This window comes from Emys orbicularis, chromosome 8 (genome assembly GCF_028017835.1).
Source record: "Emys orbicularis isolate rEmyOrb1 chromosome 8, rEmyOrb1.hap1, whole genome shotgun sequence".
NCBI lineage: Eukaryota > Metazoa > Chordata > Testudines > Emydidae > Emys > Emys orbicularis.
Genome location: NC_088690.1, coordinates 34348799 through 34371525, shown reverse-complemented (window position 1 = coordinate 34371525; position 22727 = coordinate 34348799). Strand labels below are relative to the sequence as shown.

The 22727-nt window shown below is 37.6% G+C and overlaps 1 protein-coding gene across 1 annotated transcript in view; it reads right to left on the bottom strand.

Annotated features, from left to right (window-relative positions):
- Positions 1 to 22727, bottom strand: part of BTBD8 (BTB domain containing 8) — a 65247-nt gene that overhangs the window by 5461 nt on the left and 37059 nt on the right. The window contains exons 6-16 of the mRNA XM_065409854.1: positions 20385 to 20465; positions 18431 to 18527; positions 17548 to 17636; positions 17200 to 17302; positions 12739 to 12921; positions 11794 to 11931; positions 10158 to 10287; positions 3660 to 3721; positions 1912 to 2548; positions 1469 to 1556; positions 788 to 927 (exon numbers count right to left, since the gene is read on the bottom strand). Coding sequence (XP_065265926.1) covers positions 788 to 927; positions 1469 to 1556; positions 1912 to 2548; positions 3660 to 3721; positions 10158 to 10287; positions 11794 to 11931; positions 12739 to 12921; positions 17200 to 17302; positions 17548 to 17636; positions 18431 to 18527; positions 20385 to 20465 — 1748 coding nt within the window. The remainder of the gene's footprint in view (positions 1 to 787; positions 928 to 1468; positions 1557 to 1911; positions 2549 to 3659; positions 3722 to 10157; positions 10288 to 11793; positions 11932 to 12738; positions 12922 to 17199; positions 17303 to 17547; positions 17637 to 18430; positions 18528 to 20384; positions 20466 to 22727) is intronic.

Below are 22727 nucleotides of genomic sequence, written 5' to 3'. Positions count from 1 at the left end.
CAGGTGACTAAAGAACTTTCTAATTATGTTAATTTGAACATTACAGGTCTTTATGGTAGTGGTTTTTTGTTCACCTGTAACACTTGTTCCCTGCACATTACTGTGACTTGAAATGTAATTCATCTGCAGTTCTGATTTTCTACCTCCTACTTAGGTTTTTTCCACAATCACTAACTGTCTCCGGTGTTATGATACAATCAAAATGAAGCGATTATATTTTGGACTCTAAAAAAGTTTAATTCTTATTTACACACTTAAATTAAAAGATGATTACAAAAGAAAAAGATAATTTTGAAATGTTTTTACTACATATTGTACAGCATGCATGAAAAACCAATATTCATAAATGATGAACACTGGAATCAACCAGTGTTAAATATAAAAAGCATAGACAAAAGGAGAAATATCTTCCATCCAATCTGCAGCACGGATCTCTAATGTGTATTGTGAATTTGTTTCAGATACAGAATTTCTACTGAACTTAATGGAAGTTCTAGGTGCAGAATACTTAAGATAACATCAGAGGACAAAAGATCTACAAAGCATATTAGGGAAGGGGTTTCTCCCCAATAGCTGGCCAGATTTTAAAAAATAAATATACACCAGCCTCATGAGAATTAAACAAGCAGAAAATACATCTGAGGTCTGTCAGCAAAAATGAAATATGGGAAATACACCAAGATTGTCAGAACATTTCTATTGTCTGATAAATTCCTTATCTGTGTTACACTATAGCAAAATGATTCAAATAGTAAATATGATTTAGTTTAGTGCCATTTAATTCTACCTTGGTTTTTAGCAACATTAGCTGGTGCATTCTTTGTCTTCTGCTGAGCTGCAGAATTGCCACTCACATTTCCCTTTTTCTTCAAAACAGTTTGTGGACTTTGTTCATTGTATCCTTTCCCAGTGGTTTTTTTGGTCACACTATGAGAGAAAAAGATACTGCTTGCATTACTTGCAAGTTTAAGATCTAAAAAATGAACTTGTTTAAATAATCAGTAGTACTCTATATAGTTTAACATGGAAAGCACAATATATGCCATGTAAAATGATTTTCCTCTTCCTGAAAATAAACAATATATTTAGGGACCTGTTTCTCCAAGGTACTAACTCCTCTTATCTTCCATTGATTTTGTAGCTTCATCTAAACTATTTCAGAGGCTATGTAGAGTTCTCAGCACTTTCCAGGATTCAGTCACATAATTGTTCAGATCTGCAGAGTTACTGTAACAATGCTAAAATAACAAACAAACAAAAACCAGCCCAAACCCAGAGGCAAAACAATGCTATCTTCACAAGGATATTGTCAGTAGTTATTTCTACTTTCTCACTAACAATGTGAAATAGAAACTATTCTGAAAAATCCTTAGGTTTAAAAACATGTTGATTAAATGACAATTACATTTAATCAAGCAATTAAAAACCCAGTATATAATTATAAGTAATATTTTGATTTCCAACAAACCTATTTGTTGTAACGTTCGTCTCAAGTTCATTAGCTTTTTTGTTGGTAGCTCCATTAGTCAACTTCAAAACAGACTTTGTTTTCATTGCTATAAGCAAAATTAAAGATTAGTTATAGGATAAAATGTATGATATACAAATACCTAAAAAGAAATATTAACGTATAATGGTCAGATACTGAAAACAGCACAGATGCCAAAACTGGAAGAATTGAGATTTTTATAGTGCTGTCTTGTATACGCACATATTTTTTCAAAGCACATAACATTTGAGTTAGAGCCATTAATACATGGGCATTTTAGCATTACTTTTTGTAATTAATATTTATTTTAAAAATATGCTTGTGCAGGGTCATAACCATCTAGAATAGAACTTTTGGAACTCTCCAGGCTGTTTTCCAGCATATGACCTGCCTGTGGCAAGTCAGAAGGGGTCTCTAATTACCGGTATATATTTTTCCTTCATCTACTGGTTTATCCTCTTTGGGTTCATCTAGTTGTTCATTGGAAATCTGTAAATCTCTACTTGAGTTTGTTGACTTGCTGAAAGTTCCTGTCTCTGTTACTAGAGAGGGTGATTCTTTCCCTGTGGTTTTCTTCAATGGCTTTGTTTTGATTTGCACACTTGGGCTTCCAGTAAGTACTTTAGGTCTGGCACCTGAACTTTTTCCTTCCTGATTTTTTACACCTTTTCCACTTCCAGAATTTTTTTGTCCACTTGCAGATGATGACCTTTCTGAATCTTGTTTGGTAATCAAGCTTTCAGCCTTAGCATTTCCATTACTTTCTATTTTTGGCTTTATGACAGCTCTAGCCTTTGGTGAAGCAACTTTTTCCCCAGTTTTTGAATCTTTTGTAATCTTGGAAACTGTTTTCTTACTATCTTTTCCCTTTAAGTCATCATGTTTTGAAGTCTTATTAGCAGTGTTTCTGTTGGTACTTGATGTATGTCCAGATGCTCCTAATCCATCAGATTTCATTTTATCCCGATTAGTGAAGGAACTGCCGCAATAATCTCTCTTGCCTTTTACTTTCCAGGAAGCGTGCCTTATATCAACAGAGTCAGTAATGCATCTGTTTAGCTGGAAAGAACAGAAGACACTTAGCAACACAATAAATCATGCATAATCTTTAGCTTTTGAAATGTAGGTACTCCTGAAGTTTAGCATGAATCTAGCATTAAAATTAGAGTTTGGGAGGAAGAAATAAAATTCATTTTCCAAGTCACGGAGCTCAGATTGCTGCCTTTCAAGCACTCTAAGTACTAACTCCAGTTCCCTTTTCGTCCCCTATTGAAGTCAGATCTGAATCAGAGGGTACAAGAAATGCCTATGCAAAACCTTGTCCTTTACTTTGGACATAATACTGTATAATCTTTACTTCTTTATACAATTAGTTCCTGTTGGAGAGATTCATTTATTTTATAGGTTATATTTAGACTTTCAAACTGGGAATTCAGTATATGATTCCCTATGAACATGAAGACTGCCATTATTTTTAAATACATATGACACGGGAAGCTTTCAACCATTATAAAACAGTATATCTTCCAAATAAGGGTTCAGAATTCCCAGGTAAAGGTATTTTTTAGTGTTAAGATTTAAGCCTATAAAAATTTAACCTAACTAGTAACAAAGTGAATAGTAATGTATATCCTTGGACATTAACCCCTATAACAGTACCTTTTCTGTCAAACAGCAATGTCACTTTCGGCATGATTCTCAAAGACTTTGAAAAGCTCTTTCACAGCAAGCAGATTAATGGGGAGCGTAACAGACTGAGTTAAGTGGTGGCTTGAGCTAGTAGAACAGCTCCATTAGCTCAGTAGCAGACCACCCTTTTTTCCCAAACTTGAGATCACAGCTTTATTATTATACACCAACAGGGAAGTGTGCAATAACTTCTGAACACAAATTCCTGTCTTCTGTTTGGCCCCAACTATTTGAAAGCATGGACTCCTGCTAACCCACATCAAAATCTAAAATGCTCTAATAACGGACATCACAGATTATGACTAAAATATTGGCTCAACTAGGATTACAAGGAAAATGTGATTGCTGAAGATTAACTACGAGCAGTTAGTAAACACAGACCACAACAGATTACATTATTTTGAAAATATAAAGCATGAAAAGGAGCAGTTATGTTTACGGGATTCTGATTATTTTTAATTGTAAGAATCTAAGCATTTACCTGAGAACTAGTGAATACAGGTTTTTTGCCAAGTCTTCGATCATCCCCTTTGTCAAAAGCAGCTGTATAGGGAAAAAGGATCGCTATTATCAGTGGGAAGGCAGCATGAGAGAGAGAGAGAAAAAAAAGCCAGCCTTATTCATGGAACTATCTTTTGGAGCCAGTGAACTAGTCAAGGGAGATTTATTTTGGCAAAATGGAAAACATTAAGTGGCGAAGGATGTTTTTGTATCTAGAGTACAGGATTCAGAGTTAGGAGATCCGATATCTGTAATGAACTTTGCAACAGACTTCTTATGTGACCTGGAGCAGGTAACTTAATCTCTGTTTCCCCATCTACAAAACAAGGATAATACTTCCATACCTCTGATGTACGTAGCTCATTAAATCTTTGGGGGTGTACTTTGTTTTTGCACATTCCTATACACCCAGGATCTCAATCACTTTCAATTAGTTCTAACCACCTATACATTTATACTAACATCATCTATTTGAAATAAAAGATCTATTCTCTTAAAACAACTAAACAATATACTGTAGTATATAGTGTGGTCTGTTTGGGGGGCACGTGCTGAGCTTAGTGGCCTGCTAAGCAAGGCTGAGAGCATCTTAAGGAAATTTTGATTCCTAATCCCGTTAGAATCCATTAAGCATTGACCAAGGAGAACAGGGGTTTAAAAAACAAGCTCCAAAGTGACATGGGAAGTTTTGCAAGGGAGGGCTTGTCTACATTACCACGCGGGGTTGATCTAAGATACGCAACTTCAGCTACGTGAATAGTGTAGCTGAAGTTGACGTACTTAGATCTACTTACTGCGGTGTCTTCATTGTGGTAAGTCGACAGCTGACGCTCTCCCGTCGACTCCGCTTGTGCTCCTCGTTCTGGTGTACCAGAGTCGACGGGAGAGCGTTCAGCAGTCAATTTTATCGCGTCTAGTATAGACGCGATAAATCAACCCCCGCTGGATTGATTGCTGCCCGCCGATCTGGTGGGTAGTGTAGACAAGCCTGGAGTTTAGAGAGGAAGCATGAGAGCTAGATACACCCAACATTCTCTAAACTTAGGCCAATAACCACCCCCCTCCCCCGCTGCCCTCCAAAAGAAAAAGGAAAAAAAAGCTGCAAGAGTAAAAACAATGCAGGCAGAAGTCCAGCAGCAGAGTTGGGGCTATCCAATTTATTGCTGAATGCAGCATGCATGATTACCTGCCTTGTGGGCAGGTGGCATATATGCATTCAGTGCAAGGAGCTCATGACCCTCAGAGACCAAGTATGGACACTTGAGACCAGAGTAGCTGAACTGGAGAAGCTAAGGGAGACTAACAGGAACATAGATGAGGCTTTCTGGGACATATTAGAGTGGTCCCAACCCCAGTCTGACAGCCTCTGTGCTGTTGAGGAGGAGGAGGAAAGTCTCCGGGAAGGAGAACATCAAACTGGAGCGGAGGGAAACAATCCTATAGTTCGGACCCTCCTTCCAAATGATGTCATGGTATCCTCTTGCACTGAGAATACCTCTTGGGGGGTGGGGTGAGAGAGGGGCTGGTGGGGAATCCTAGTTATTAGTAAGAGACAAGTAATGGGGGATTTCATCAATTAGAAATATAAATAGCTGGGTTTGTGATGATCAAGAGAACCACTGGTGAACTGCCTGGCAGGTGCGGAGGTTGTGGATCTCTCGAGACATCTAGACAGGCTTATGTGCAGTGCTCGGGAGGAGGCAGTGGTCATGGTACATGTAGGTACCAGTGACATAGGGAAAGGCAGGAGAGAGGTTCTGCAGGTCAAATTTAGGCTTCTATGTAAGAGATTAAAGACCAGGACCTTCATGGTAGCATTCTCTGAAATGCCTTCAGTTCCATGTGCAGGGCCAATTAGATAGGAAGAACCGCAGGGTCTCAATGCATGGATGAGACTATGGGTCTTTTACAGAAGTGGGTGGGTGTAGTTCTTTGGCTTGCAATGTGCAGGAGATCAGACTACATGATCATGATGATCCCTTCTGGCATTAAAGTCTATGAATCTATGACTCCCCGTACTGACTGTGTACATGTCACCTCAGGACGGGATGCAGAAATACAGTTTCTAGACATCATCAATGACTGCTTCTTGGAGCAGCTAGACCTGGAACCCACAAAGGGAGAGAGAATTCTGGATTTAGTCCTATGTGGAACAAAGGATCTGGTCCAGTAGCTGAACCGTTCGGTAATAATGACCATAATATAATTAAATTTAACATCCTTAATGTCTTGGGGGGGATGGGAGGAGGTGGAGGAAATACCAGAAAAGACCACCACAGTACCATTTAACTTCAGAAAGGGGAACTACACAAAAATGAGGAAGCTACTTAAACGGAAATTAAAAGGAACAGTCACAAAAGAGTGAAATGCCTGCAAGCTGCACGTATACTTTTTAAAATCACCATAATAGAGGCTCAGATTAAATGTGTACCCCAAATTAAAAAGAAAAGTAAGAGGACCACACAAAAAAATGCTTCTGTGGCTAAACAGAGTAAAAGAGGCAGTTAGAGGCAAAAAAGGCATCCTTTAAAAATTAGAAGCCAAATCCTACTGAGGAAAATAGAAAGGAGCATAAACTCTGGTAAATCAAGTGTAAAAGTAAAATTAGGTAGGCCAAAAAAGAATTTGAAGAACAACTAGCAAAAGACTCAAAAACTAAACCAGCCATTTTTAAAAAGTATATCAGAAGCAGTGAGCCAGCCAAACAATCAGTGGGGCTACTGGAGGATCGAAGTGCTAACGGGGCACTCAAGACAGACATTGCCAAGAATCTAAATGAATTTGCATCAGTCTTCACCAGAGAAGATGTGAGGGAGATTCCCACACCTGAGCCTTTCTTTTTAGGTGACAAATCTGAGGAAATGTCCCAGATTGAGGTGTCAACAGAAGAGGTTTTGGAACAAATTGATAAATTAAATCAGTAATAAGTCACCAAGACTAGATGGTATTCAATCAAGAGTTCTGAAGGAACTCCAATACATAACTGCAGAACTACTAAATGTGGTATGTAACCTAGGACTTAAATAAGCCTCCGTACCAGATGACTGGTGGATAGCTAATATGATGCTAATTTTCAAAAAAGGCTCCAGAGACGATCCTGGCAATTACAATGCCAGTATGCCTAACTTTCATACCAGGCAAACTGGTTGAAACTATAGTAAAGAACAATGATATATAGATGAACACGATATGTTGGGAAAGGGTCAGCACAGCTTTTGTAAAGGGATATCATGCCTCACCAATCTATTAGAATTCTTTGAGGGAGTCAAAAACATATGGACAAGGGTGATCCAGTGGATACAGTGTACCTGGACTTTCAAAAAGCCTTTGACAAGGTCCCTCACCAAAGGCTCTTAAGCAAATTAACAGTCATGGGATAAGAGGGAAGGTCGTCTCATGGATCAATAAGTGGTTAAAAGATAGGAAACAAAGGGTAGGAATAAGTAGTCAGTTTTCACAATGGAGAAGGATAAATAGTGATGTCCCCAAATGATCTGTACTGGGACCAATGCTGTTCAGCATAAATGATCTGGAAAAAGATGTAAACAGTGAGGTGGCAAAGTTTGCAGTTGATACTAAATTACTCAAGAACATTAAGTCCAAAGCAGACTGCAAAGAATTAAAAAAGAATCTCACAAAACTGGGTGACTGGGCAACAGAATGGCAGATGAAATCCAATGTTGATAAATGCAAAATAATGCATATTGGAATACATAATCCCAATTATACATACAAAATGATGGGGTCTAAATTAGTTGTTACCACTCAAGAAAGAGACCTTGTAGTCATTGTGGATAGTTCTCTGAAAACATCCACTCAGTGTGCAGTGGCAATCAAAAACGGGATAGATAATAAGAGAAAATATCATAATGCCACTATATAAATCCATGGTACGCTCACACCTAGAATACTGTGTGCAGTTCTGGTCACCCCACCTCAAAAAAGATACATTAGAAATGAAAAGGTGCAGAGAAGGGCAACAAAAATGATTAAGGGTACAAAATAGCTTCTATAAGATAAGATGAGAGATTAAAAAGATTGAGACTGTTCATCTTGGAAAAGAGATGACTAAAGGGGATAAAATAGAGGTCTGAATGACAGGGGATGGATCACTTGATGATTGCCCTGTTCTGTTCATTCCCTTTGAAGCATCTGGCATTGGTCACTATCTAGGGTGACCCGACAGCAAGTATGAAAAATCGGGACGGTGGTGGGGGGTAATAGGTGCCCATATAAGAAAAAGGCCCAAATATCGGGACTGTCCCTATAAAATCGGGACATCTGGTCACCCTATCACTATCAGAAGACAGGATATTGGGCTAGATGGACCATTGGTCTGACCCATTCTCATGTTCTTTGTCAAAAGCTGTAGTCTCCACATATTTGCATATGTACATTAGATACACACTAGCTCTTGAGGCAATACATGTTAGTTTTAAAGTTATCTGGAGGACATTATGTAAGCTTTTCAGGGCAAGGAATACATCTTATCCATGTTTGTAAAGCACTGCATGTAATGCTATATAATTGAATTAATAAAGCTACTAATAAATATTTTTACTGTATAACATCTGGGAGGCATCAGTCAATGAAACCTTCAAATCTGTAGCGGTTGTGCAATATAGAAAGGATATATGTAAATACTGTACACAGAGAGAAGGGATAAAGATTTATTTTTGTTTATATGCATCTTTTGGCTTGATGCAAATGTATCTATTCTGAGAAAAACGGGTTAAATAAACATTCACTCTTCACATGCTATATCCTACTATTTCTTTATATGGACAAAGCACACAATAGGACAATCGAATTTTGGGTTCTACAAAGCATCTTTATTTAGCTGTATAGAAATCCTGCAAGAAAAGGCAAGATGCTGAAAATGGCACCACAGGGATATAATATTTTTTCAGTGATGACTCTGCACATTAATATACACTAATATATTAATACAATTTTCCCATAAACTTGTGCCCAGGAGAACACAGAAATGCTGTGAACGAGAAAAACACATTACCTTCTTGTCTTAATTGTGTGCATTTCCTATCCTAGGATATTAATCTACAAAGGTTAGGTCTTTTCAGAATTCAGTAGTACCTGAAATTTTCTCAAGATGAAAGTTGTTTGACCTCTGTGATCCTAAACAAATCTCATGTAATAAGATGCTTCTAGGAAAATACCATCATTTTGTTTATAGAACAAAAACCTACACTGAAAGTTTTCCATAACTTAATAGTTTACAGTTAAAATGAAGTTTATCAGAGCTGAATTAATGCTATATAACTCTGAAAAACCCAAAACAAAATAAAGATGGAGAGTTGAATGACACCCACTTTATGAACCCAGGTCTAGGTACTACTTTACTCTACAGCCCTAATACAGAAGAACATCAGATGCCAAATATACTCCAAATTATGCTTCTATTTCTGAAAGCAACCCCCCAAGTTACTGAAGTGCTTTATAATAAAGAATGAAATCACGAGCCTTTTTCAGAAAGTAGCAATCAAACATAATTTAGTAACACCCTTAAATCATGCTTGTAAAGACTGACATAATCCATCTTTCAACCAACATGTTAAGGGATAAAAAATTAAATCCATCTATAATCACGTACAATTTTTCATTAGAGTATCAATTTTAATGTCTTCTTTCATAAAACATTTAAGATATTTTACCTTTTACTATGAATCAAAGGTGAGCTAATTTTAAAGAAAAATTAAATGAGTCTCACATTTTTTCCTTTATAAAACTGCACTATCACAAAGCAAATATTCAACCAAGGCCCTGGAGCCATTTTCACTTCCACACCCTCAAAATTTCATTCCACATATTTGAAAATAAGGAAACATTCAGAGCACAAACTCCTTTTGTTTAAAGCTGAAGTACTGCCTCTTAACATTTTAAGAGATCACTCTGCAGCTTCCTGGGGGCTCTCTGCAGCAACACATACAGTATCACAATACCAATCAATTGTGAAGTCAAGCCAGCTACATTTATTCAGTCCACATGAGATGGATATTATGCAAGAGATATACAAGCTTTATACATTAATATGAACTGATTAAAAAAGAAACAGAATTCATAGAATTAGTAATCTGCTTTGTGCAGATTTAAATTTTCTATAATGCTTATCTGCTTAAAAATGGAGATAATGGTTTCTTTAATCCTATTGCAATATTTTTAATAATTTAGAATAGTTGCAAACAAAACTAGACATAATCTACATATAATGTTACCATTTTTCATATCTATAAAAATAAAAGCCAGGAAAATATTCACAGAACACTTAAATAATTTCCAGGCATGAAGCTGGCTAAGCATATTATCTTTGCTTTCGTTTATAAAAATACTTCTTTCAAAGCAAGAGCATCACAGTTTTAAGCATGCTATAGTTTGTTACCAGCCCCCAACACTACCAATATTTTTTATATTAAGGACACTATTATTATACAATGATAGCTGTTCTTGATTGCTTGCATACCTGCTTGTATTTTCTCTTGATGATCTGGTCTCATCAGCTTCCAGCTTTCTGTGTGACGAACAGCATAAAAAGACTGAACCAGGAAGATCCACAGCTTATCACGCAGAGCCTGGATCTTGCATGTAAAACCCTGTGTTCAAATAACAAATCAGCAGCTGGCGAGAGGCACATTGTCATAGCAACCAGTCATTATTCCTTTCAGAATCTACTTACTCCCTAAGATAGATCAATGATGTCATCATTTATATTTTACAATAACCTAGTAGATGTAGATGCTGTTTATGAAGGCTTATTGTTCTCCTCCCCACCCCACACCATAATTTTATACAGTTTGAAACTAAGCCACTCCCACAATAAAGCATCACAAGTACCACATTCCTTTTTTAAATTAATCCTTTCAGAGCTTTTTACTATCAGCTCTGTCACTACAAGGTCAAATTCTCTGGGGGACAAAAATGTATCTGATTAAATTTTCACACTCTTACTGAGTAAGTCTGTAATAGCACTTGATTGCAGTAGTTTAAGAAAAGATTTAACATTTTTTGCAGGTAACATTATAAATTGTAATCAGGGTCTCCTATCATTCACATGTCACTCATGACATTACAGTCAATTTTCATTTAAAATTTATTATTTAGATTGTGGTAGCACCCACAACATGATAGGCACTTTCCAGAAACAGGAAGATGCAGTCCTTGCGCCGAAGAGTTTGCTTAAAAAAAAAGAGCAAACACAACCCTCATATTCACGTGTTTTTTTAAAGTAAATTAATTAAAAATGAACTCTGTCCCCTAGAGTAAATTTAAGGTTATTTAATTTTTAAATATTCTTTCTCAGTCACATATTTACAATGGTAGTGAACATTAGTAGTGTCTTCCCACACAATGTTATTAGCCATTGCTGCTAGCCTGGAACACTTAGTGTTGCCACAGGCAGTGCTAAGTACTACTACTTTTTTTTTTTTTTTTTTTTTTTTTTTTTTAAATGTTGCTATACACCAGGGGTGGCCAACCTGTGGCTCCAGAGCCACATGCGGCTCTTCAGAAGTTAATATGCAGCTCCCTGTATAGGCACCAACTCCGGGCCTGGAGCTATAGGTGCCAACTTTCCAATGTGCTGGGGGATGCTCACTGCTCAACCCCGGCTCTGCCACAGGCCCTGCCCCCACTCCACCCCTTCCCGCCCTGAGCCTGCCGTGTCCTCGCTCCTTCCTCTCCCCTCCAGAGCCTCCTACACACCACGAAACAGCTGATGGGGAGGGAGGGAAAGGTGCTGATCAGCAGGACTGTGGTTGGGCGGGAGGCACTGGGAGCAGGGTATGGGAGCTGATGGGAGGCTGCTGACATATTACTGTGGCTCTTTGGCAATGTACATTGGTAAATTCTGGCTCCTTCTCCGGTTGGCCACCCCTGCTATACACAAATGCCAGTAGGTCCTGTGTTTTCAACAGGACTTTGCACAGGTGTGATGGACTGCCTGCATGGATCCAACTGCAGTACTGGAGTCATAGAGCCCAAATTGCACAACTCCTACGCCAAAAAAAAAAAAAAAAAAAAAAAAAAAAAAGCTCCAGTTTTTAAATAAATGAATAAGTGTTGTGAGCTATTCTTTTTCTATTATCTACTGCAAAACCTACCATTTCCTTCACATTTGTGGAGCTCAACAAAGTATCCACAGCTATAAGAAGAAAGCAACTGTTTTCAATGCTAATGTTTTTCTCAATTGCTTTTAAAACTTGTTCTAGAAGATCAGGTTTGCTGCTCATTGCCTGTGCCTAGGAAACAATGAAAAGGGAGTCATTTAAAATAAATGTGTATTTCATATGAAAAACACTACCCAACAGAAAGTGACCATTGTGACTTTGGTGTTCAGTGTTTCCCATTTATTCATTCCACCTTTCTCTCCACACAAAAAAGGTGCTACAAATATTTTTGAGATCTCATCATCTTGCCAAACAAAATCTTAGGAAGAAGCAGCTGGTGTTGAATTTATAGCTGAATACAGATCTGAAGAAGAAAGGCAGTTTTGATATATCCATTTTTAATTTTTGATGCATCAGAGCACCTTGCCAAATCTTTGTCTTGTTAGGGAAATGCAGTGCTGGGTAAAATTAGACAAGCTCTTACCAAGAAATACTGCAGGGAACTCTTTCAATTAATCCTTAACCCTTAGCAGTGCTGCACATTTGCAACTCAAAAAGTCAATGGACATTGTGGCATGTGCGTGCTGCTACCTTGGACTTTGGTCCTGTACATGCTTTATGATGTGTTTATGCACATGCTTAACTTTACACACAAGAGTGGTACCCTTGACTTCGTGGAACTACCCACACTTGCTCAACTTGAAGTACGTAACTGTACATAGGATTAAAGTCTTAATTTTTTCAAATTAATTATGCCCTAATAACAGACCCCTGCCCTAATATTAAATTCTTATGTGAAATTATTTGTAAAGTGACACTGAAATCATTCTGAGTAAGTTAACAGCCTAAATTGTTGGGAAGAACTCACTCCCATACAAGAAAGTGTAATACAATGCATTTGTTTTGAAAAAAGTAGAACATAACTCATAAGCATTTTACCTGCAAGAAAATATGAAAACTTTCACTCTCTATTATATGAGGGAAGTTTGTTACAATAAATGTTATGCATTCTTCTTGAAGCCTAGATGCCAAGGCCAGAGCTGTTTCAGACCATTTCACTTGGGGAAGACTACCAAGCAGCCGGTCACTTTCCATCAAAAGAGAAGCTGCATTCTTGTGGTTCTTAAAATAAAAGCAATTAATATATATTAGAATAGTTATCTATTAGAGTAGACATCCAAGAAAAAGCTGTTTCTCAAATAGCTCCTATTAAGTTACTGAACACTTACTATTAATTTCACTTACCTTAATTGTATTTGGATTTTAATATTAGCATATTCCACTATCTTTTTTTAAGTTAAAAAGTCTGATGGGCTCAATGGTTTCTATTGTTCTCTGATGATGCTAGGGCAGAATGTTTTCATAATGGGATTTCATTATATTTTGCTGCCTAGAGAGAAGGCAGATTCACAAACAAATGCCAAACACTAAACTAGTAAGGGGAAACTCATAGGAAAGTTAAATGGAAAGGATAATACTAAGTCATAAGAGAGTGTGATAGCCATGTTGACATAAGGGGCAGGGAGAGTTCTACTTGGCTGGGAGACATTGCAGGATCCTCCCGCACCCTGTCCAATGAAGCAACTGTTGGACTTCACAGAATTTTATCCTCACTTAGCCTCCCCATCCCCAAGTTTTCCATAGGAAGGAGTGAGCTGATCCATGTGGCATTTATTAGTTTTAAACAGTTCGTTTCCTAATATTCTCTCCCCTTTAATTTAGTTATACTGTGATTTTGACGCTTCACTGCCAACCTAAGTACTTACATAGGCCTCATCACCAATGCCCATATCACCACCTGCTAACTCACACCTTAAAAGTAATTTACAATTTATCGTTATCCACCAAAGTAAAATGGATTAAAAGATCTACTACATGTGACCTCCCAGGTCAGTTGAAAAATTGTACAATATGCTCAATAAGCTTTATTATTTCCCCCCCCCCCCCCCCGTTATCTTGGTTTAAAAATGCTGCCAAAGATAAACAGTGTTTTCTACAAGCAGGGTCTTGCGTATTCTTCCTAATGGAAACAAAGTAGTAGTAAACCTGTAAAGTAATCAAAATTTCTAGTTCTCTTCACAGTTTCCTAATTGTTATGGAATGAGAGTTAATCATGAGAAAGCAAAGACAAATTAGTGAAAAACAATGTAGGAAAGAGAAAACATACTGATGGTTTAAAAAGCCTAAATTTGGTTAATCTTAGTTAGATTGCTATAGAAAAGAAAAGCATTAAATTCAACTAAACACGACAGAAAAGTGTTGCAAGTTCAAATTCACACTTACCAAGAAAGCTTGAGTACTTTCAGCTCAGAGAAAGAAAAACACAGCATGTATTTTCTCTGTGTATATTCCAACTAGGAGTATACTTCCTGCAAGTCCTCACTCAACTGTTTTTACATTTGTTATGGGCAAAGCCTATTTTTCATATGTGCATATAAAAGTAAATAAAGGATTAGCATGCACTTAGGGTTCGATCTTGCTCCCAATGGCTCAATTACAAGCCTCTTTAATAGTGGAGGATCAGGTCCTTACTCACAAGATGAGGAGCATCTACCTCTTTCTTGCAAGGTGCTGAGTGCACACAATGCCCATTAAGCACTTCTAGTGAAATATGAAATATCTCCACAGCGTCCAGTTAAATCAGCACCTTACAGGACTGGGCCTATCTGCATCTTATTCCTCCAGACATAATCTATCTCTAGGGTAAGAGATAACTGTGAACAACTATAGTTTTGTTCTAGGAGGAAGTTTCTTTCTCTTTTCTAAAAAATGGTTACTTCCAAACACTTGTTTGTGAGGCTACCAAGATAAGCACCCTTAATGTGGTTTTAAATGGCACTCATGCTTAGAAGTTTTTAGTTTCTTGTACCAATCTTTGTGGCTTTTCATCAAAGTCTCTCCACTGCAAGTCTACTTCTCCATATACCTCACACTCCTCTCAAGATTTGCTATACAGGAGCAAGAGAAACAGCTCAGTATTTTGGAAAATTTGTTGCTTCTGTGCTGCCTTTAATGTTGTTTAAATGAAAGCTCACAAAGCCAATAGCGATTCTACTCAAGCTCACACCTGTAGAGTTTGGAAATTGTGCATATCAGAAGAAAGCATTCCATTATTATATTTAATTGGCTTTTAAACATAAAATGTCTAAGATTGACAGATGAAAGAACCAATAAGCTCAGATTTACAGGCTGGGTCTAACTGTTGAGAAGTACTATGCACAGTATAAAAAGTTTTTTGTAAAATAGAATAGCTCAAGTAAAATAAATATCTATAAATATTAGACTGTTTTGCCAAGCAGCCTTAACATTTTTGCAGTTTTTAAAATATGCAAAACCCCATAGGCCACTAGAGAATTTTCAGTCTCAGGAAATGTTGGGAATAGATGCCACACAGGATTTACGGAGGCAGAAAGAGTGCAAGAAGCATGTTGATTTATTTTTCAACTCCATGATTGTGAAGCCTTACTAGACATCAACTAAGAGGCACAGCCCAGCAGGAACAGGATGGGGGCAAGATGGCTTTAAACCACCTTTGTGTCCTCTCAAGCCTGGCTGCTCTTGGGGCTGGAGAGGATTCCACAGGCCTGTCAGCTGCCCAGGATCACCCGATGGGCCTCAGCACTGCCCAGAATCTCTGCAGCACTGCATGCTGCAACTCCACCCCTCCCACCTTGCCCCCATCACACACCCTACACCAGGGCTTATGTGGGGGTCATCAGAAGACAGCACTATGGCTGACTCTACGGTGCTTGCACAGGAGAAATCATACCCAGCTAAAAACAGATCGTTTAGAGCTTCTTTAACACTGTTTCAGCCCCTTTAGCCAGTATGAAGCAGCTAGAGTGGGGATGAGAATCTCATCCTAGGTATCATGTAACTTTTTGACAGAGATAGCTTTCAGGGTAAAAAACTATATTTACTTGTGCTGTGATACAGTGCACATTCTAGCTCAAATTTTCAGCTGGCATAACTCTGATTTGAATTTGACCCACTAAATCAGCCCAGGTATTAATTCCACAAATACCAGAGTGGAAAATCTGCAAATTCAGGCCGTATGAATTGAATGTAAACACACAACACTAACAACAACTGGTAAGGTCTGAAGATGGATACATTCAGAGGTCATATCAATGTTGACAATTTGTGAAACGGAAGATAAAACAGCTTAATATTAAGCTAAGACAATAAAAAATTACAGACACTAACAATTTTGAGAGATTAATTCCCTAGATGTAAGGCTACGATTTAGTCATGGATATTTTTAATAAAAGTCATGGACAGGTCATGGACAATAAACAAAAATTCACAGCCCCGTGACCTGTCCATGATTGTAGTATAAATACCCCGACTAAATCTTATCTGGGGGGCCCCAAGGGGAGCCACTGCTCTGCCCTGAAGGGCTGCTGCTCGGAGGGTGAGGGGGCTAGAGGCACCAGCTGCTGGGGGCCACCGAGCAGGGGCTGCTCCGGCCATCCCCAGGGTCACAATCTCACCGTTGCTCCGGCCATCCCTGGGACCGCTGCCGGCGGCCGCCAAGCTGCGGCTGCTCCTGCCGTCCCTAGGACTGCTCCTCAGGCAGTCCCTGGGCCAGCCACATCTGCTGCTGCTCGGGTGGTCCCCGGGGCAGCTCCAGCAGCGGCTGGTGCGGCTGGCTGTGGGGCCACCCGAGTGGCTGGCTGCAGAGCTGCTCCAGCAGCGACTGGTGTGGCTGTCCCCGGAGCTGCCTGAGCAGCTGTCCCTGGTGCCAGCTGCTTGGGCGGCCCTGGGGTCAGCCACACTGGCAGCTGCAAAAGTCATGGAGGTCACAGAAAGTCATGGAATCCATGACCTCCATGACAGACACGGGCCCTGCCTATAAGTAGATGGCTCGTAACCACTAATTGATAGCAAAACACTTTCGCCTGGAGAAAAAAAACCCACCAACCAGCTTATGCTAAATCTCCAAATTAAAATTTGGGGTGAAATCCTCCTGGACCCATTAAGCCAGTGGTACAACTCCTACTTACTTCAATCAGGCCAGTTTCACCTGTGGTGTCTGGTATAAGAATTAACCTGACAATTACTACAATTGCTCCTTCTCTCTATTTGAATGTATAATGTTGTACTATTCTGTCAGAATACGGAATTTGATAAACTCCTCTTAAATGGCTATATTTTGGAGTGGTTTGAGATTTTCCCATCATCATGTGTTCCATGAAACATCAGTGTGACTGTATTTGTATGTCAATGTTTGTTCTTGTGTTTTCATGTATATAATGATTTTTCATTTACTAGGATTAATATACTATACATTTAATGAGGCATGTTTACTATTAATTGACTTTTTAATTCCTTTGCAAAGCTAAATAAGCACAATTTTAAAGTAACATACATGTAAGCACTCACTAGATACATACTTACCAAAGACTGAATCATCACAGTAAGACAGTTGTTCTGAAGCTCAGTGGGTAAACTGGCAAAGCTCCTCTCTGACCAACATTTCACAAAATGTTTTACTATCCATCTGTTAAAATAAGAGCTTTACTTAACTAAATAAGGAACATAGATGAAATTTTATAAAACTATTGTTGTAATATCTTCACCTCTGCTAACATAAATGAGCCCCATGAGTTTTCATGGAAAAACTAGATTAAAATATGAACTTTAAGTTCCTCCCAAAATTATGTTCAGTCTGTCAAAACGCATTAATTTAAAGAACGACCAGTGAAAATGGACAGCATAAACCATAATGCATTTTATTTCACTTACTTCATGCAAGCAGCATAAAGGTTCTCGACTTCCATTGAATGAGCAATAGCCAGGCATTCTAGCACATGTTGCTGCCTTCCAGGAATAGGCTAAAATTGTGAGAAAATAATCATACTTGCTGTACATTCTGACTTATAGAAAACATGCAAATATACAAGTCTTCAGTTTAGCCTGAAACATTGTCAGTGACCAGAATATTTACATTTGTGGGAATTTATGCATAATGGGCCTACTCCTGCTCCCACTGAAATCAGTGGCAATGGTGCAGGGTTGGACCTAATGTATGGACACATTCAACTAAAAAAAATCTTGAAATTTTCAACTTTCAATTTTCAGTTGAACAGAAATACCTGAAAAATATACTTCCAAGTATGCAACATGTCTGTATACAACCCCCAACAATATAAAGCAACATGACAATGGCTAATATTCTAAGGAATTTAATATAAGTTTAACTGCTATAGTGGAATACTGCATTTTTTCTACTATGGCTTACAAACTGCCTACTTCATTGTTGTTATACAAATAGGTACTTGACCCGGCAGGCCTTACTTCCATTAGTAATCCCATTTAAACTTGATGGAATTACGAAGAGTGTAGGAACTGCAGACCCCGGCCTAGCACCCTCAGTAGTAACAGAATGATTCTTTGTTATTAAATTGGAAATGAACTAATAAAATGAAAGAGACAAGATTGATGAGGTAATATCTTTTATTGGACCAACTTCTGTTGGTGAGAGAGATAAGCTTTCGAGCTTACACAGAGCTCTTGTTCAGGTCCAATTAAACATCTCAACAATCTGACTTATAATAGAATTAAATTCCGCCCCCCCACCGGCATTTTGGCTCACACAGTAGTGTAAAACTGAAAGATATACACATACCTTTTGAAAAAAATTGCAGTAGTCTCTTTTGAGAATATAGATAGCTACTTCTTTCAGTCCGTCTAGCCCATACATATCAGCAACACTGAGTATTCGACTGAAGTGAGAGCAGTAATGATAGGAATCATAAAATCACCATACAACCTGGAAGTTCACATTTTTGCTTACAAGACGGTTTACAACCCAAATGACTTCCTCCCAACCCCTTTTTTCTTCTAAGTTAGAAGTTTCTATACACCACTGTGTATTGAATAAGTATAAGTACATGGTACATGTCTAGAACAGTGGTTTTCAACCCGTGGTCTGCGGACCGTTGGGGGTTTGCAGACTGTCTAAGATTTCCAAAGGAGTCAGCACCTTCATTCAAAATGTTTTAGGGGTGTGAAAATGAAAAAAGGTTAAAAACCACTTGTCTAGAATGTTCCAAAATACAGTCCTCAAACAGAAACAAACCTAGCTTAAAAAAAACCTACAACTAACACAGAGTGACCCTCTAGAGCTGCTTGCTGAAGCTCACAGAACTTCTTACAGGGCTTTCAGTACCTCTCCATTTTGAGGGCAAGTGCTCTTTTCTAGTTGCTGCAGTAGGATGATTTAGGCATTTCACAGCTGCCCGTTACAAGGGTTATATTTGATGTTACGGGTTATGTAGTCTGGCATCTGAGAATTACATCAGTGATGAGAGTCACTTCCAAATAACAGAAAAGCATAGTAAACAAACTACAAAACTACTAATTTTGTAAAATAATTAATACCTCTATGATCTGGCCCATTCCAGGCAAGGATTTGTAGGGGACATTTTAAATACAATTCCATGTCATATTGGGGGAATAAGCTTTGAACAACAAATGATTTTCACTCTTCAGAAATTATGTTCTTGACATCTACTAGCACACTTAAGAACAGCTTCTATATAACAGATTACAACGAATATTTCAAAACTCTTATTTACTGGTTTGTGATCCTGATGCTGTAATATTATATGTTAGTAACATCCAACCAGCAAATGTAACCCTTAGCATCTAAGTTTATGAACAAACCCTACAAATCTTAAACCACTCCACTACAATTTAATAGACACGGAATCCCGTGAGTAACAGAACTAGTGCAATTCTACAGAAAAGAATTGGGGGAGAGCAGATGACCTAGGAAAACAACCCAGAGTGTGTGTACGCTTGTACACTGTGAGCTATATAAAACAGCTCCAATCGGTGCAACCACCAAGGAACATTTTGGGAGTGGGCCAAGTGCATCCATGATATTGCAGATGCCTAAACCTCCTTGCTGGATACAGTGAGGGGACATGCAATGGCTGAATTAGCAGCCATGGAGTGGCTCCAATACAGCTTGCTACCTTAATGTATGAGTTCTATACCATTCCCAAGATCTACAGATTTCCGTAGGGTTGTTTACACCAGCTATACGCTGGGGAGAGGGTTTAGACCAAACATTTTAAAAAAGATTGCCTGCAAGTGTTTCATGTTACTGTTCAACTACTTTCTGTGGATCTATTATTTTACAAACAGTGGGACATCTCACTAATTCAAAAAGTTCTTTCAAATATTACATTCTAAATATTGGTTACAAAGTATCATCTCACTTTGTCCATATTGTTCTAAAAGCTGAGTTAAAAACAGAATGTACAGCACAAAGTGTCAAATTATTTTAGCATAAAAGGCTATACTGTTTGTTTTCCAAACATTTTTCTCCCCATATAATTTTCTATAGGGCTGCCGGTCCAACTTTTCCAGTAGCTGCTGAATAAACAACACGATCTATCTAAAAATTATATTATTTTTGAAATTTCCTCAAAATATGTTTAGATGCAATGATCATCACATTTGATACCTTTGTCTTATTTATACTACATGATGCATTTTCCATTTGAATCTGAACTGAGAAAAAGCAGAATAGGCATGAAGTGCAATTAAAAATAATAAAATTTGACATATACCCAGCATCAGCTTTGTTTGGGAAGTCCAGCATTCCTCCATATATAAAATACAATAGGACATTCATTTCTACATGGTTTATGCTGCAAAATAGAAAGGAAAATCACTACAAGAGACATGTTCAAAATAAAATCTATTGCTGATATTTTATAAAATGATTCAGAAGGTTGATGTGTCATCTGGTCATATTATGAAAAATTATGGAAAGGAAATGAACTAATAAAATTAAAGAGACAATATTGATGAGGTAATATCTTTTATTGGACCAACTTCTGTTGGTGAGAGAGAGACAAGCTTTCGAGCTTACACAGAGCTCTTCTTCAGGTCCAATTAAATATATAACCTCATCCACCTTGTCTGTCTAATATCCTGGGACAGACACTGCTATAATAAAATTAAAGCAGTTTCCAAGTTTAATCTATGGCACTTCAGCTTGTGAGTAACTTCACTAATATGAGTAGTCCAACTGAAGCTTCATAATGCAAGCATTTCTGATTAAAGTTATAACCAGACTAAAATTACTTGTTAAGTCGAAAGAAAGAAAGAAAGAAAGAAAGAAAGAAAGAAAGAAAGAAAGAAAGAAAGAAAGAAAGAAAGAAAGAAAGAAAGAAAGAAAGAAAGAAAGAAAGAAAGAAAGAAAGAAAGAAAGAAAGGGCTTCGTCGTGTGAACGTGTCCAGGCTTAATTCGATTTAACGCTGCTAAAGTCGACCTAAACTCGTAGTGTAGACCAGGCCTGAGATTTATAGTGGTTCTCTAAACGAAAGATTATTTTTACTGATGTTGTGTGCGTAAGCAAGGTATTTTCATCTTCTTAAGATATATCACTAGAAAACACTCCATTTTTTATGTTAACTGTATATGTTTAATAAGAATTTACTTTTATGGATTTCTTAAATCTAAGAGTGTATTTAAACTTTACTTTTTATAAAAATGTATTGTCATTTGCACTGTGATAGTAAGAAGTCAGATCTCAAAATATTTAGAAAGTTTCTATGGGCTTGATCTTCCACCATTGTAGATAATGGGAGTTTTACCATCAAAGTGAATGGAAGCAGGATTTATATTGGTGAACAGAATTTTCAGAATAATTACATTATTGTATTAATCCTAATCTCAAAGTCTAATTCCCAAAACACGCAGGTGCCATGGCCATTAGTGTAAATGGGAACTACTCACACATGTTAATAAGAGACCTCTTAAAACATTAAACATGTTGAAGCAACAGACAGTGATGACTAAAAACAAAGAACAAAATTGGTTGCAACATGCTAAGCAGCAAAATCAACACAGTTGTCTCTCTACATTAGCACACAGGATAGCCATAAAAACAGCAAGAAAATGTTTCCCTGCTGTCTTGACAGCTGTTATCTTAAGCAGCATTTTTATTATTTTAGAATAAGCCATATGCACTTTATTCATAAGTGTTTATAAAGACAGCATGAAAATCTGCACAAAGCAGAAGACTGAACTTGAAAAGGTAGTAGTAGTAGTACAATAATGGATCTAGTCAGCTCTTAATACCTGGAAACCACAAGATATTATTTAGACTTAAACATGCTTGTAAAAAAATTTAATAATATTCAGGAAAAAGTCTTTACTAAAAAATAATGACTGAAATTCCTTAGCTATTTAGAAAGATGAAGATCAATTACTGAGGGTAGGATGGGGAAAGATACAAAAACAACACTGTCATTTGATTTTTTTTTAAATTCACTATATAGCATAAAAGATATACAACAACTGCTTTAGTGGTTTAAAAAAAATGAGTAAAAACAAAACTTTTTTCATGATGTCACAGACGTTATTAAAATAGGAAATTTAAAATGAGGAAAAACTAGGGGAGGATTGCTCGGTCATACCATTTTATATCAAGACAAAGTGTATACATGTTCTAACGCTCTATAATGTACATGGTTCTTTGTAAAGAAAAGTGGGTCTGAATGACCTGAATGCCATATTAGTTGCCATTAGTTTACAGGGCATCAGGGTTAGTGTACATTAGGTACACTTTGTAATGCAGTATTACATATTATGTGATAACAGCTACTAATATTTAATGGAAATTTTATATAAAATTTTTGAGGCGTTGAAAGGAACAGAATTGACATCCCCAGAGACACCGAAGTCCCTGATGTCAAGTATCAGGGGGTAGCCGTGTTAGTCTGTATCTACAAAAACAACAAGGAGTCTGGTGGCACCTTAAAGACTAACAGATTTATTTGGGCATAAGCTTTCGTGGGTAAAAACCTCACTTCTTCAGATGCATAGAGTGAAAGTTACAGATGCAGGCATTATATACTGACACATGGAGAGCAGGGAGTTACTCTCCATGTGTCAGTATATA